Below are 15,867 nucleotides of genomic sequence, written 5' to 3' on the forward strand. Positions count from 1 at the left end.
ACAACAATCGTAAATCATGTCGTTGGCCTGTCGTAAGTCATTGTCGCATGCGACAAAAATCGTACCGTGTAAATCGGCCCTTAAAAACTCTTCGTTGCCTTCGTTAAATTTATCGTTAAGTGACTTACCTTTGGCCCAGGCTCCCCAGGTCTCCCCAGATTGCCTCGCTTACCTTCCACCCCCTAAAAAAATCGTTGGTCTATTTTAAGCATACATATAGAAAGACAAAACAGGGCAAAGATTCAAAGGACGGGACGACCCTAAAACGCGCAATGCCTTTGTACATTGGCGGGTTACCAAGTTCTTCGCGTGGATATAGTTAAACGAGATCCTACTTGACACTTGATTGATCGCTTGGTTGGTTGGTTCGATGGGGCTGACTGTCTTACGGGCGGTCGGACGGACTGGTTGATATACTGATTATCTGATTGACTGACTGACTGACTGACCGACCGACTGACGGACGGACGGACGGACGGATGCATATCTTCATTTCAACACAGCATTTTATCAAATCAAAATGCAAAAAAAAAAACTCAAATTTGATTTACATAAAATCTGTATATAAATTAGTTAACACTGATCAAGAAATTACTCTCTATTCGGACGAGTTGGCGAATGGGTGGGTGGATGGATGAAATGGATTCATTGAGACTTTTTTACTGTGAGGTACTCAGGGTAAAACTTGTTTTAAAAACTGTAGGCATGGCGAAGACTAGAATCGCTTTTCAAAATAGGAGTAAGATTGAGCATTCCCCTTCTTTCAATGTTCTCTGCGGCAGGTACAAAACACAGGTCACAGGTCATTGTTTCACCATTCTCTACTTGCACAAATCCATTAATACAACTCTTTTATTCCCCCAAAATTTGCATAGGCATTGTTTTCGATTTCTCTTGGGACATCTTCATGTCCCCGGAGAAACTGCAAACAATGATTATGCATTATTATTATAATTTTTTTATTATTATAATTTTTTTTTTGGGGGGGGGGGGGGAGGGAGGGGTAAAAGAGCTGTATTATGGGATTTGTGTAAGTAGAGAAAACAGAAAGAATCAAAAGAATCATAAACATTCATTAAAGCTAATCTTAGGCCTAATTACGCCTAAACAAAAGTTTTTAGGCCTAATGTAAGCATTTGTGAACGGTTAGGGTTATTTCTGTATTGGTAAAAAAATGACATGTGACTTGTGACCTGTGGCCTGAGACCTGTACCTGTCCTGTGCTCTGGATTCGATACTAGCACCCGAAGGCTCTGCTCTGTAGTCTGCTCTAAAATGCTCAATTAGCGTTTTTCCTCTCTTAAAACTATCTTCACTTTATTTCACTTGATTTCACTTGAAGTGTGCAAGCTGGTGCAGCATGGTTGAATCACTTGACGCATAGTAACCTTTAACAATCGGGTGGCAAGTTTTAGACAATCACCCCATTCGCGCAACTCTCGTCAATAAAAAGCTTAATCATTGAAAAAAAGTACATCTTGTTTTCTTACTTACATCCAACCCTGGCCTCCCTGGTAAACCCGAAAGACCTGGATGTCCAGTTTCGCCCTGTGGGATTTAACATATTCCTATGAATACTTGCACCAAGTTATTCGATTTACAGTCGTGGCAGAGTTTCTGGCTTGTGAACGGAGGCGAGACTGATGCACGGCGTCCACGAACCGCAAAGCAAATTCTAATTTGAAGAGCTAACGAAGGCGAGGCCTACGCTGATTGGGATAACTGGGATGGTATTTTTGGGAGAGGAAACCTGAAATCACTTTTTGATAATCAATGCAGTATGTTTCTATCAGATCGATACAAAGGAAGATTAGCAACAATCCATAGTCACTGTCGGCCACTGTCGGGTCCTACTGGGGGGCGCGGTGGCCTCGTGGTTAGTGCGCTCGACTCCGGATCGAGTGGTCCGGGTTCGGGTCCTGGCTGGGGACATTGTGTTGTGTTCTTGGGCAAGACACTTTACTCCCACGATGCCTCTCTCCAGGTGTATAAATGGGTACCGGTGAAATGCTGGGGGTAACCCTGCAATGGACTAGTATCCCATCCAGGGGGGAGTGGAAATAGTCCTTGTCGCTTCATGCTAAGGGAACCGGGGATAAGCTCCGGCGTGTTGGGCTCGGATAGCGCTTACCTTACTACTAGATAGGACCTTATGCTATTCTGCACTGTCGTCAAAACATCGAGCTAATTTCAGATTCACAAACCAGATGTCAAAAGTTGATCGTACTCGTGAATTGCCGATAAAGAGGAAAAAGGAGTAAAACTGCCTGTTTATTGCAATCCAAAACAAACGTTGGGGAATTCATATTGAAACTGAATGCAGACGCACAAATGCTACAACAAACCGCTGTGCATTATCATCGTGGCGCCTAACCTACCATCTTTCCTCTCGTGCCAAATCGACCTCTACTTCCAGGGACACCTCTTTGACCCTGAGAAATAGAAAACAGAAATTATCCTAAGCAGCCAATCAATTGCAGATAGTTATGACCACAGTTAATGCATGGAGATGGTTATGAAACTCAACAAGTTCCTTTGTTTCACGTTTTTGTCCGTATTTTTGGCCTTGACCCTGCACGAAACACACCTTTTTTCTAGAAGATAACCAATCAAATCCTGCGATTAAATTATGCGCATCTAATTTGCAAACCCGTGCAAAACGAAAACAAAAGATTGTGCAGGATCACCGTCGTTTCAACCTCGATTGCGACAACCTTGTTCTCGCTTTTGGAGGTTTTGAGGTTTCATAACCAGTCCCTCAATTAACTATGATACGACGATGACTCCAAATAGACCATTTTCGAATTCTCACGGCTGGACTGGATCTAGCATGAAATGGAGGTTAGTGCAATTTGCCTGCATTAGCCTCCATTTCATGCTAGATCCAGTCCAGCCGTGAGAATTCGAAAGTGGTAAATTGAAGCACACAGTTCTGAATAAAAGTAGATTACTTAATTAATGAACATTTCAACTTACTCGCCGTCCTGGTGGACCAGGCAAGCCCGGTTTACCTGGTGGACCCTAAGGATTGATAAAACAGTCAAAACGTTATTTTTCTGGGGACTATTAGGGAATCTTAAATATCAACATACGTTAATTCACACGAATTAACGAACTAAAGCCTCAACTGAAAAGTCTACCATTACTTTTAATGGTACATAGATTTTTCTTTGTTTGTTTAGAATTTGTGATCACACTTATCTGATTGCGTCTAATTCCGCAAACGCTCGAGCCTCGTCGGGATTTCTACCAAATTTGGAACCAAAACCGCTCAACCGAACATTCGTAGTCAACATAGGCCACTTTGGAAAATACCATAATACTCTTTGTTTGTCCCCCCAAAATTTGCATACGCATTGTTTCCAGTTTCTCTTGGGGCTTACAATGGTCCCAAGAGAAAACAAAAACAATGCTTATGCAAAATTTGGGGAGACAAACAAAGAGTATTATGGTATTTTCCGAAGTGGCCTATTGAAATGGCAAAAATTCATGTCGAAAACTGATTTTTGTGACATTTTGTGAATCGCTTCTTTGTTCATGTCCTTTCACTGCTAGTACGGTTGCTAATTGCTATATTGGGCTCTGACGTAAAAAAATCAGTTTGGCGATGTCGCTCACACAAAAATATTTGGCGGTAAACACTTGTTACTCTGAGGTGTCACGTGACATCAAGATAACCAATGATGACACTTATGTCGAGGAATGCATGTAATGGGCCGTATTTGCGCAGCGGCCATATTGGTCATAGGCAACAGATTTCGCAATGACAACAACCAGGTTTTCTGAGCCCGCGAGACTGAGCACCCCCAGCAAACCATTGTTTTAACGAAAACCGCTGGTCAGCAACCTTGGTTCTGGTCATTGCTGTCTAAGGTCTTCCGATTTTGTACCCTGAGCCTCGAGTTGAAACGTTTGGGAACGAGTTTCGGTGGGTCAAAAGCAAAGTTTTCAATCCCTTGGAACTCAACATGGCGGACGTGTAATTAAGGCCCATTTGATGAACGCCAATATTTGATACCCAACACGAAGTTTCTCTTTTAAGCCTAAGCATTTGCTACCCCTTTCCAGTAGGGGCTAATGAGCCCTATTTTTTGTTGAGGGTAACTGCGGCTGTTTATCTTAACTTGAGGACTGGAGTTTGGGAGACAGTTTATGACACTTCCCAGATGCGAGTTCCGTTGAAGTTGGGGAGGACTGAGAGCGAGGGGACACTTCGTGACGCTTTCCCACCCTGAAGAGAGTATTTCTCTGTCCTTGTGTGGGCCCATTTCCATCAGTAGGGCTAACGCTCACATGGTTCATATGGGTTAGAAACTTAGCACTTCACATTGCACTCTAATCAGTCAAGTCTTTTCAAATATAAGTGCTACACGGCCAACGTTTGCAAAAACGTAATCCTTCCTTGTACTTGTACATGTTCATTGCCGTGACTTTAACATCTTCAGTTCCGACGGCCTGCTCCCGTCTGACCTTGTAGCTCAGTCGGTAGAGCAGCGCTGATCTAACCCGAAGGTCGTGGGTTCAATTCCCACCCTGGTCAGAGTTTTTCTCTGTCCTTGTGTGGGCCCATTTCCACTAGTAGGGCTAACGCTCACATGGTCCATATGGGGTAGAAACTTAGCACTTTACATTACACTCTGATCAGTTAAGCTTGTTGAAATCGTCGAGCATCTATTTCTGGACAAATGATGACGTGCGCAATTGGTGAAAATTCTCAGCTCTACAACAACACTATTCACCTTTATCGGCTCCACTGGTCGATTCGTAATTGGGCCAGACAGAGGGCCTTTCTCACCACTAATAGGTCCAGGGCGAGGGCCCTTTTCACCAGCACCTAGCTAAACAATATAATGAAAAAGTCACAAAACATCGCTTGTCAGGTTCACAACACACGAGTAACACATGAGATGTCTCGAATCCTAAACGCAGCCTACAACTCCAACTCCAACGGACAAAATTGTTGAAACACTTAACAATACCTTGCCCTGCCACAATGTTGGTTTGGCAAATGGGCTCAGAAACCACATTATGGGCTTTTACTTCGGGTAGAAGAGCACAGAACGAGTCATCAGAAAGAAATGCATATGCGAGAAATTTACTCACAAATAATTAGTACTTTGAAGTTTGGCAGTGTGGTAGTGTGGAAGTTTGGTAGTTTGGACGTTTGGCAGTGTGGTATTGACCCTAACCCACATTGCCAAACTTCCACATTTCCACACTGCCAAACTTCCATGAACAAATTGTGAGTAAATTTCTCGCATTCTCGCGTTCCTTTCTGATGACGCGTTCCGTGCTCTTCTAACCAAAGTACAAGCCACATTTTGACGTCATCTGTGATCTATTACTGAACAGACGCACGGTAACATGGAACCTACTTGTTTTATATAATAAAGAATCAAAAATGTTTCATGATGACGTCACCTATGTGTGTGTTCGCTAATAGATTATTTGTATACTCAAGTTGCCGTCAAAACCTCACATTTGGTGATTTCACGTTGTTGTTAAGCAGAGTACAGCAAAAATATGTGCTTAAATGCATGCTACACGTGCAGCACGGTTATTTTTTCCCTTTAGACCAATATTGTTGTTTTGTGGCGTCATTGCCGCCGTTCACAGTCATTTCATAACTTAAACTACCTACTTCTGACATCAAAGGACGACATAATGACTTCCATGCTTAAAATTTACTCCATGAAAGGAAATACAACGCTCAACAAAATGACATGAAATAATCCTCACATTTGAGGGGCCTGGCCCCGATCCCCCTTCAACTGGGGGCCCCGGTGGTCCCGGTGGTCCAGGGGGCCCCGGAGGCCCAGGAGGTCCTGTTTCACCCTGTGAATTAAAATCAAAATAAAAAGATAAGAAAGTTTTAGATGTTATCAGTGGGACCCGTTTCACAAAACTCTGCACGAAGCTAACGAGAATTAAAGGATTAGGAGAATTATTACATAGGTTCAAAACAAAATCTTGACAGTCAAAACTTACACTGAGTGAAATGACATGGAACGTTAAATATGACCTTATGAAATATTAATTGGCAACGTTTTGGCGCAGAATGTCATGTTGTGGTTCTCCTCCTCTATCCCTTCCCCCCCCCCCCCCCTACTTCCTGGTTCCTTGGTGGGAGTCACTTGTGACCAGATGGGAGCTACAGTAGCTGGTCTGCCCCCCTCTTCCTATATTTTAGTTTTTCACGTGATATTTAACACTCCATGACATTTAGTTTCACTCCGTGTACGGTTTGATAAAGATGGCCGACAGCTATCGAAACTGTCGACATTAATAAAAGATCTCGTTTTGGCTTTGTGTTGTCACCCCGCCAGCAGAGCCCTTCTTATCTTCGACGAGAAAGAGAAAGAGAAAAGCCTCTCTAAAACTCACCAGGGGGGGTGCAAGAGAGGCTATGCAGAAATCGTGTTAAGTCTTTATTGAGCATGTGCAAGCCGTTGCTTGGAGACAGTTTCAAATCCAGGTCAAGTCGCGATCGCACTCCTAAATGCCAAATTGATTTTCGTACTGAAGGCTCGATTTTGACTTTCGCCTTGTCAAAAATATAATAAAAGTGTATCAGAAACAACAAAATTACCGGCAAAATCGAAGATGGTTTGAACTCAAGGAGCCACATCAAAATTTAGTGAGGTACGATCGTCTGGATGAGTGCAGTCCAGAGAAGGGTTGTTTAGAGTGACACTGACTGAATTTTCGACAACCTGGGCGGAACAACAACAACAACGACTTATCGACGACATCAACAACAAACCGACGACGCACTGACCGACTCATTCCAGTAACAATGCCTAGCCTATCTACAATACACATACAGACTTTCGACTCAGACGGACCGAAAGGCACTAATCACTATTTACAGTCTTCACAGCCAATGACAACAAAGCTTAACTGATAGTCGACCACTAACATCAACGACCAGGGTGTTTATACCATACACTGATGTTACACAAATTACGTGACTTCCGCTCAGGTTGTCAAAACGTCAGTCAATGTCACCCTAAACAGTCCTTCTCAGGACTACACTAACCCGGACGATCGTACTTCACTCTGACCAGCGTAGATGGTGCTTCTGTCGTTGCAGAACGCCCCAGCCTTCTCGCGGCTTCGCCACTCGAGACATCTTGCGTTCCGCAACAACACAACGACCAGCTACACAGGCTCACTTCAATCAATTATAAATTACAGTATGTATTCGAATAAGTAATGAGCGTCCTAGGTTTGCATCTGAATAAATTGTCTATATTGTCTTGCACGTGTTCTAGATCTCATTACCCACCGGATCACCCGAATCTCCTTTTTCTCCTATTGCTCCCGGAGGTCCGGCTGGTCCCTGCAATTGTATTGAAATTCGCATCAGTTATGGTTGTTTCACGTTTATTGTCATCCGTGCCTTTTTAAATCGAGTCACGGTATGGAATACTACACCAGTCAACTATGACTGGGATATATATACATATGGGTTATTGTCCAAGCGTGAGCTCAAGATGGCTGGATATTGGCCAAGTTCTTTTTTTTCGTGTTTATGGACCGAGACGAAGTCGAGGTCCATAAACACGCAAAAAAAGAACGAGGTCAATATCCAGCCATCTTGACCGAACAAGTTTGGTCAATAAAGAATTCATTATACGGGATCTTGCGGGACTAAGCGAGAAATCCCGAGCGGGCAGTATAGCTCCATCTTGCCCGCTCAGGTAGCCAATCACGGTGCGGGATTTGGTTCATATTGCCCGCTCACGGAGCTAGTCATGTAATTACCGGAGGGCCTGGAGGTCCCGGATCACCAGGTGGACCAATGACCTGCAAGGGAAAAAAATCCTTTCGTGAGTTGGAGCTTCTAGGATTAAAATTTCGCCTTCTACAATTTGAAGGGTGAGAACAAATTCTACCACAAGCCGTGATTTGTAAAAATAACTCAATTTACACTACTGTCTTACTTGAATTAACAAACTGATACAAATAAAACCAGTATGAAAGAAATCATCACGTGATTTTCACTGATATGGAAGGCAATTGCAATCAACCACATAATGTTATGTATCGTGACATTATGTGACATATTCAATGACTTCTTGATTTCCAGAGAGTATTTTTTTTCTCTGCTAATCAAGAAAATTATCCAATATCTTCCCCAGAATATTTACTGAAACCTGGGGAAAGAAATCAATTATCTGATCAATTTACATGCACTAGTATTTGTTGTCAGGTATAATCACATATGATAAAGTGGTATGTTCTTTAGCCCTCAAGCAAGCTCTCTAAATGGGAGGGGGAGGACCTCTTTCGTCCCCCACCCCCTCGAGACAGCTTGCTCGTAGGCTATATGCTCTTACGGTTACAGTCAACTCTTCCAAGAAAATCAGTTAAAATAATTCAAAATACTAACCTGAAATTTCTCAAATTGGAACCTGATTCACACTCCTCCAAACGTGAAAATTAGAAAAAAAGATCGAAGAGAATTCAATTATGTAAATACATAGAATCCTTACCGTCTTCATTTTCTCAGCTGAAAAATAAAAACCAAAAGTAGGGGGGGAAATGAGTTCAACCCACGCAAACGATAAGAAAATGGTTTTTTTTTAACTTCACTGCACACCTTTGCTGCCCATTGAGCGACAATTTCATACAGCTTACCTCCTTTACAAATGGCATCCGTGATTCCTCTAAGGTTCGCCTGTAAAGCGTTGGGTGTGGTTGTCAAGAACACATTCTTCTCAGCCGGCGGAGAAACAATCTTAGCTAGGGTGTCTACGTCTGGATTATCGCCAATCGCAACTACAAACAGATCAGCAGACTTGACTCTAATTCGGAGAGCGGCCTCCTCGGCTGCAACTGGGTCGGAGAATATTCCCTCCGTTATGAGAACAACTGTCTAATAAGAAACATTATTAAATGAATGGATAATGGTAAAGTCTTTGGAAAAGATTACGTATCCTTTTTTTTTCGAATTAAATTGTATCTTTTAATCGAAAATTAACGAAATGCGACTGATTATGTAAAAAGCAAAAATGAAAATGTTAGTGCTTGATGAAAAGGCAAGGTTATTGACGCCCTTCTGAAGCTGGCAATGATGATGATGATGATGATGGGCAAGGTGATAATGATGATGATGAGATTGGAGCTCGAGAGAAACTATGGTTACCTAACCAGTTAAGTTTTTCATTCTGAGCAAGCGCAGATGATGGTGATGATGATGATGACGATGACGATGATGATGATGATAATGACGATGATGATGACTATGACGATGATGATGACGACGACGACGATGATGATGACGATCACGATAGCGATATTGACGATGACGATGATGACACGACGACGATGATGATGACGATCATAATGACGATGAAGATGATGACGAAGGCGATGACGATGATGATGACGATGATGACGATGAGGACGACGACGACGATGATGATGACGATCATAATGACGATGAAGATGATGACGAAGGCGATGACGATGATGATGACGATGATGACGATGAGGACGACGACGACGATGATGATGACGATGATAATGACGATGAAGATGATGACGAAGGCGATGACGATGACGATGACGATGACGATGATGAAAGCAACCTTACGATTGGAACACGAGAAATACGACGGGTACCAGTTTTTCATTCTGAGCAAGCGCAACAGGAGCAGGGGTGGCGCAGTGGTGAGAGCACTCGCCTCCCACCAATGTGGTCCGGGTTCGATTCTCGGTCTCAGCGTCGCAAATTTCCTTTTCGTAAAAGGTCGTTGCATTTGAAACGGTCGTTACCATTTCTCAGAACGGTCGTTGCCATTTGAAACGGTCGATGCCATTTATAACGGTCGACTACACACTTCACTTCAAAGAAAATTAAAAGAAACAAACTAAGAAAAAATATTAACAAAAATTAAGACCAAAAAGGGAAAAAAACACTTATAAAAGAAAAACTGGAAGAAAAAAAGAGTCCAAAAATTTCAAGACTCGAACTCGGGTTCTTAACCCTCACCCTAAACAGAACCCTAACCCGAACCCTAACTCATATGACCAGCGAGACACAACTCCCAGTAACCGCAACCTTTTGAGTTCTTAGACCTAATGAGTGTAATTCAGAGCTAAAAAATGGTATCGACCGTTTCAAATGGCAACGACCGTTCTGAGAAATGGCAACGACCGTTCTGAGAAATGGCAACGACCGTTTACGAAAGGGAAATAAGCCTCGGCGTCAAATGTGGGTTGAGTTTGTTGTTGGTTCACTCCTTGCTCCGCGAGGTTTTTCTCCGGGTTCTCCGGTTTTCCCCTCTCCAGAAAAACCAACACTGCCAAATTCCAACTCGATCCGGAATGCACGGACACATGTTGAATGAGCTCCCGAGCGCTCTTAAGGTGTTCCGTGGGTAAACAAACAAATTTTACAAATTAATTCGATGATGACAAAGATGGTGTTAAATCAAACTTTTCTTTTTTAATCAAACAAAATGCTAAACCTATGATCAATCACCTTATTTGTGTCATTGCGAGCTCCATTGCCGTCTGCATAGACGGTATCCATCACTTCAGCGAGAGCATCACTCGGTGACACAGTATAATTATCCTGGAAATCAATCTCATCGATTGAGTCCTTAATGATCCTAGGGCTTAGAGCTGGTCCACTGAATGAGTCAAAAAGCACGTGAACAGTGGGCTTGGACCCATAGCTGACAACAGCCACTTGAGTGCCGCCATCTGCGACATCAAAGGCGTCGAGCAAATGCTTCGCGAATGCTTTCACCTTCATCATCTCAGGCGAGCTTTCGATTACTAAGGTCAAATCAAACTTTTTGTCGCAAACTGAAACAGAAAAAGGCCTTACGTGTTAATAGCAGAGAATCGTGTAGTGAAGTTAGACCGAGCCGGGAAACAGGATAGATTCAAAGGGCGTCTTGTTCGAGCGAAACAGCTATGCGTTTATTGGTTGATATATCAAGCAGTGTTCAGGCGCGAACAAAAAGATGGATTCAGACATTTCTCCATGTAGAGAAAATTCAGTTAACCTAACCATCTCTTACATTTTTTTCGTCTGAAAACGGGTCAAGTGAACATAGGACCGAGACGTTTAATTCGTACAATCACGACCTAAACTTTTAACTTGCTTTATAAATTCCAGGATCATCCATGAGTAGGAATTCACAAGGTTCCTGTAAATCGGGTCGAAACGGTAATAGTTTGACAAAAGAGCAAAAACATGATACGAAATGATAGCGCTAAGCTGGGGAGCCCCTTATGACAAACGCAAATTGGAGCATCACACTCGTGCTAATCATTTCGATTGGTCGACCTTACCATCAATTTTTAAACTGTCTTTTACTCAGTTTCACAATGTGACTTATGTATAGGAGTCAGAATGAGAGTCAGGATGACGTAGTGATCATCAACCTTGTCTCCCACCTCTGCAGTCATATGAGGGTTTTTCTCCGGGTACTCCATTTCCCTCCCTCATCAAAATCGACCGCCAGCTAATTGCATCTGGCACAGTTCGGAGCTGTGCTCCTTAGGACCTTTCTGAAAACCATTTATGTGATTGAAAGCTCCCTACAGAAATAAAACACTAATGTATTCATCGCAGAAAGGAAACACAAAAAACCCCTCGGGAGCCCATCACAAGCAGCGAACAACAGCCATTATCATTCGATGGATTTTTCCCCCATTTTCATTGGCTGGGAGCCCACCACGTGACCTGCAAATAACTGCCTACAAATAATGGTCTGCTCATGCGTAATACCGTCTAAATCCGTTTTTGCTGCAAATATTCTGCTCATGCGCAATAGTAACCATGCTCTTGATCGAATGATAAAACAATTATTGACCTCGGTTATCGCAAAATATCGTGATTTGTCTCGCAGATCAATTATTTGTCTCAGCCTTCGGCTTCGGCAAATAATTGATATGCGCGCCACTGACAAATCACGATATTTTGCTCAACCTCGTCCAATAATTGTTAATTAATTCCTGTCACACCGTTTTTACAGATCGATTTATTTTTACTTTGAATTTCCCGCGAATGAGACTCTCGCAGGAGCCCGATGACCAATCACAAGCAACTGAATTGACGTCATTGCGCCACCGAAGCAGACCTGCCTTTGTTTTTTTTTTTTTTTTGCGGAAATGGTGGTCTAAAAATAGATCGGTCAGTAAAAATGTCGTGGCTTAGTGTGGGAGTTGTTCACTCCTAGTCATGGGGCTCCTGCAGCCACATATTAACCATGCTCTTCAAATCTACTTTTTTGTCTTTACCGTTCTCTGGCAGGATACACACTTGAAAACAGCCCGTGTCAGAATCCAAACAGCATTTAGACTCTCCGGGGCAGTCTGAGTCGTCAGCTGATCCACCATTCTTCGCTGAATACCCACAAAGAACAGAGCCAGGCGTGGGATCCAGCGACTGACACAAAAGTGGATCCGGTGTATCAACTGTAGGACACTTTCCGGGTTTGTCTAGGAAAAACATGGAAAGGCTAAAGAAGTTTTTCCACTACCAATAAATCATGCAGACAAAGTACCAGACGACAGCTCGGGTGTTTTAATCTAAGATATGGACGTTAGTTTTGCCCGTACGGATCTTCAGTTGTAACTTTAACCCCTGAGTAAACATGACAAGAGAAGCTTTCAGTCCGCGTGGAGGGGAGGGGGTGGGGGGGGGGGGGGGTATGTTAACAAGCTTCTTCTGGTTGCTGTCCATTCTCTGAGGTCGAGGTTGGTTTCTGCCCACTGCCACTCGACTTTTCCTGCAGCTTGAAACTGGTTTTTGAGATTGCTTCTTTTTTTCTTTTTGTTTGCCGTTTGTTTAGTCCCGGCGCGGGTAAACGGAGAAAAAGGGGGCAAGGCCTAAGCAGAAAGGGTGTACTCACAACTTTCTCTGAGAATGTACTCTGGCAGAAACACCAACGCCAGCCATAACGATATGTAAATTTCCGTTAACTTGATTCCAGGCCCCAGTCGTTCAAAGGGTGCATAACGCCATCTACTAGATAAATCACTATCCACTACACAACTCTATTGATTTTGCCTTATCCACCTTTTGAATAACCGAGACCAGATGAAATAGAAAAGGAAATACTTTTCAAAGTGTGCTCATAGGCAAAGCGTGCCGCCTGAGGAGCTATTTCGTCACCATGTTGTTGCGCTCCAGTGAATTCAAATGGTGTCTTGTAGATGCAGACGTTAATGGATAAAGGCTTACCTCTTTACAAATAAATGTTGTAAAATTAACATGAAGGGACTCGGTCATTTGCCTGACTCACCGTCTCTGTCTCCTAGTTTTCGTTTGGTTTGGCATGCATGCGGGATCACCACGCGAGTAGAGCCTCTCTAAAACTCACTAGAGAGGCTCCGCAGAAAGGGTGTCAAGTCTTTCAACTCGACGCAGCCACGTTACTGGGCTAGTCACTCCGGTCAGACCGGTTTACGCAGCGTGAGCATCATATTTTTTGACAAGGCGAAGGTCAAAATTGAGCCTTCAGTAAGAGAATCAATAAGGCGCGTAGGAGCGCGATCGAGACTTTGCCTGGGTTTTAAACTTTCTCAAGGCAACTGCTTGCGAATACTCAATAAAGACGTAAAAGGATTTCTGCAGAGTCCTTTCTTTATCATCGTGTTAAGAAAGGCTCTTCTGGCAGGGTGATGCGGGATAAACATGAGCTCGCAATTAGGGAGATAAGGAAACGACGGTGGATATCGCAACGAAAACCTCACAAAACGGTGATGTCATTGGTTAAAAGAGGAAAAAGAATCGTGTTGCACGTGCTGCACGTGCGGCACGCATTTTAATACACTTTTTTGCAGCGCGGTGTTTTGCACCCTAACAACGACGTGAGATCACCAAATTTGACGTTTTGGCGACAACGTGAACACGTAAAATCATTCATTCTGTATTTCTTCTCTAAAACCGCTTGCACCAATTTATTTTTAATGTTGCACGACGGAAACGAGGTGGAAAAATCGAGAAAGACTTGTGTAGTCTAAAAAAAGTCATAACGGTGACGAATAGCATTTAGAAACAGGGAAAAGCTCGAATAGGCCTGCGGCTCAATTTTTCACCCCTTTCACTTAAAGTGCCCCTGTGAACAAAAAAATCATTTTCTTTTTTTCTTCAAATTTTGAAAGTGTGTTTGCTTAACAACTATCTGGCAAGATTTTGAGCTTTGATTTTTAACCAAAGGCCGTTTACTTTGAGTGTAAGTTTTGGATTTCACGGTCCGCCATTACTCACGTTCAAAATTGACTGATTGGACCTCAGAGGGTTGAATCCAGGGAAAAGTGACGTCAAAGGCTCACCAGCTTAAAATTTCAGCGTGTGAATGCAGTTTATTATAAATGCAAAGGAGATTTTAAAAGTCTGAACGCCCAAAACTCCCGTGCTGCATATTAATTCTTCGGCGTACACACGCATTGAATTTTTAAACTAGTCCTCGACGTCAATTTCTCCTCAAACCAGCTCTCTCAAGAACTTAAAGTTAGTAATGGTGGACAATTAAATAGGAAAATTCCAGTTAAAATAAACAGGTGTGTTTTGAAATCGAGGCTTAAAACTTTGGTCGCTTAGTGTTTTGTTAACATGGTTTAAAATCCAAAGAAAAATAAGAATTGATTTTTTGGTCACAGGGGCCCCTTTAACCTGTCAGAGAAAAATGGAAATTTTTCCGTTCAAACCTCAACTCTAATTTGTTCGTATGTCTCGCTTTTGTTTTCGTTCAAGCGGATGTAGAGAGCGCACATAACATTGTTCTCGGACGTGGACCAATAAATTTAGAATACTTACCGACGCACATCTTGTAGGTCAGGTCATCTAGGACCAAGCCACTTAGTTCATTTGGCACGTCAGCTTCGTACACCAAAGAGTTATAACCACTCAATTTTTGCAAAAATTCCCCCGGAACAGCACGCTTGGTTCCTATGGCAACGAAAGTAACGCCTAATGTTCCAAGATCCTTTCCAGCGCCCTCGAAAACGTTAAAATCTGCTGTGGATTCATCGGAAGCCACAAATATAAGGTAACGTGGTACTTGTCGTATTCCTCCCCTCAAACTAAAAATATTTTCTTTAATCGATTCCAGAGCAATGTCGACCCTTCTCTGGGAGACTTCCCGTTTCGTGACGTTGTCAATGAGATCTTCCAGGAAACGCTGGTCTCGGTATTTTCGAAAATCTGTCAAAATGGTAGCATTCTCGCCATATTCTAGTAAAGCGAAGTGGTTGTTGTTCTCTGAGCTAGAAAGTCGCCGAATGAGTTTTTTGACGAAACGTTTGATTTCGTTAAAATCGCTGCCTCTTACGGCGTCTGAATTCTCCACTGCGATGGCAACATCCAGGGGCATAAAGCAATCTGTTCGAACAAAAGAAGTTTAAAAAATCATCAATAATTCATGAAGGAAAAGCCTATCCAGTCACCGAAAAAAAGGTCACGTGTACGAGCTTTAAAACCCGATAAAACGCTCCTCGTTAGAATTCTTTATATGAAGCATACTAAGAAGGCCTTGCTTGTTTGCCATGTATGCTAATGTTCTCCACTCAATATTTGAACCCTTGTTCGGACTCCAGAGAGACAAGTATTTTGTGGAATCTTTTTGAACCTGTTCAAATGCCTCGCAGCACGTGTTTTGTCGGGTCTAAAAACACTAGGCTACGCCTTCGCAGAATTTGCATAATAATTGACAATTAGACCCGTAGCCCGCAAGGGCTACGGGTCAATAGCCCATGTTACGAGGCCGAATGGGCTATTGACCCGTGGCCCTTGAGGGTGAAGGGTCTAATTGTTTTAGTATCACCCAACTAGTCGGACAGAAAAGGTAATGATAGAGTTAGCAAATGCAAGTTGAAGAAATATTTATTTGGGAATAA

The 15,867-nt window shown here is 42.8% G+C and overlaps 1 protein-coding gene across 3 annotated transcripts in view; it reads right to left on the bottom strand.

Moving 5' to 3' along the window:
- Positions 1–15,867, bottom strand: part of LOC137967926 (collagen alpha-2(I) chain-like) — a 69,455-nt gene that overhangs the window by 45,583 nt on the left and 8,005 nt on the right. For all 3 annotated transcript variants that reach the window (XM_068814526.1, XM_068814525.1, XM_068814527.1), the window contains exons 7-19: positions 14,789–15,352; positions 12,265–12,465; positions 10,493–10,821; positions 8,644–8,881; positions 8,499–8,515; positions 7,768–7,809; positions 7,289–7,342; positions 5,740–5,835; positions 4,740–4,838; positions 2,977–3,021; positions 2,379–2,432; positions 1,495–1,548; positions 129–182 (exon numbers count right to left, since the gene is read on the bottom strand). In XM_068814526.1, the coding sequence (XP_068670627.1) occupies positions 129–182; positions 1,495–1,548; positions 2,379–2,432; positions 2,977–3,021; positions 4,740–4,838; positions 5,740–5,835; positions 7,289–7,342; positions 7,768–7,809; positions 8,499–8,515; positions 8,644–8,881; positions 10,493–10,821; positions 12,265–12,465; positions 14,789–15,352 (1,847 nt within the window). The remainder of the gene's footprint in view (positions 1–128; positions 183–1,494; positions 1,549–2,378; positions 2,433–2,976; positions 3,022–4,739; positions 4,839–5,739; positions 5,836–7,288; positions 7,343–7,767; positions 7,810–8,498; positions 8,516–8,643; positions 8,882–10,492; positions 10,822–12,264; positions 12,466–14,788; positions 15,353–15,867) is intronic.

This window comes from Montipora foliosa, chromosome 8, assembly GCF_036669935.1.
Source record: "Montipora foliosa isolate CH-2021 chromosome 8, ASM3666993v2, whole genome shotgun sequence".
Taxonomy (NCBI): domain Eukaryota; kingdom Metazoa; phylum Cnidaria; class Anthozoa; order Scleractinia; family Acroporidae; genus Montipora; species Montipora foliosa.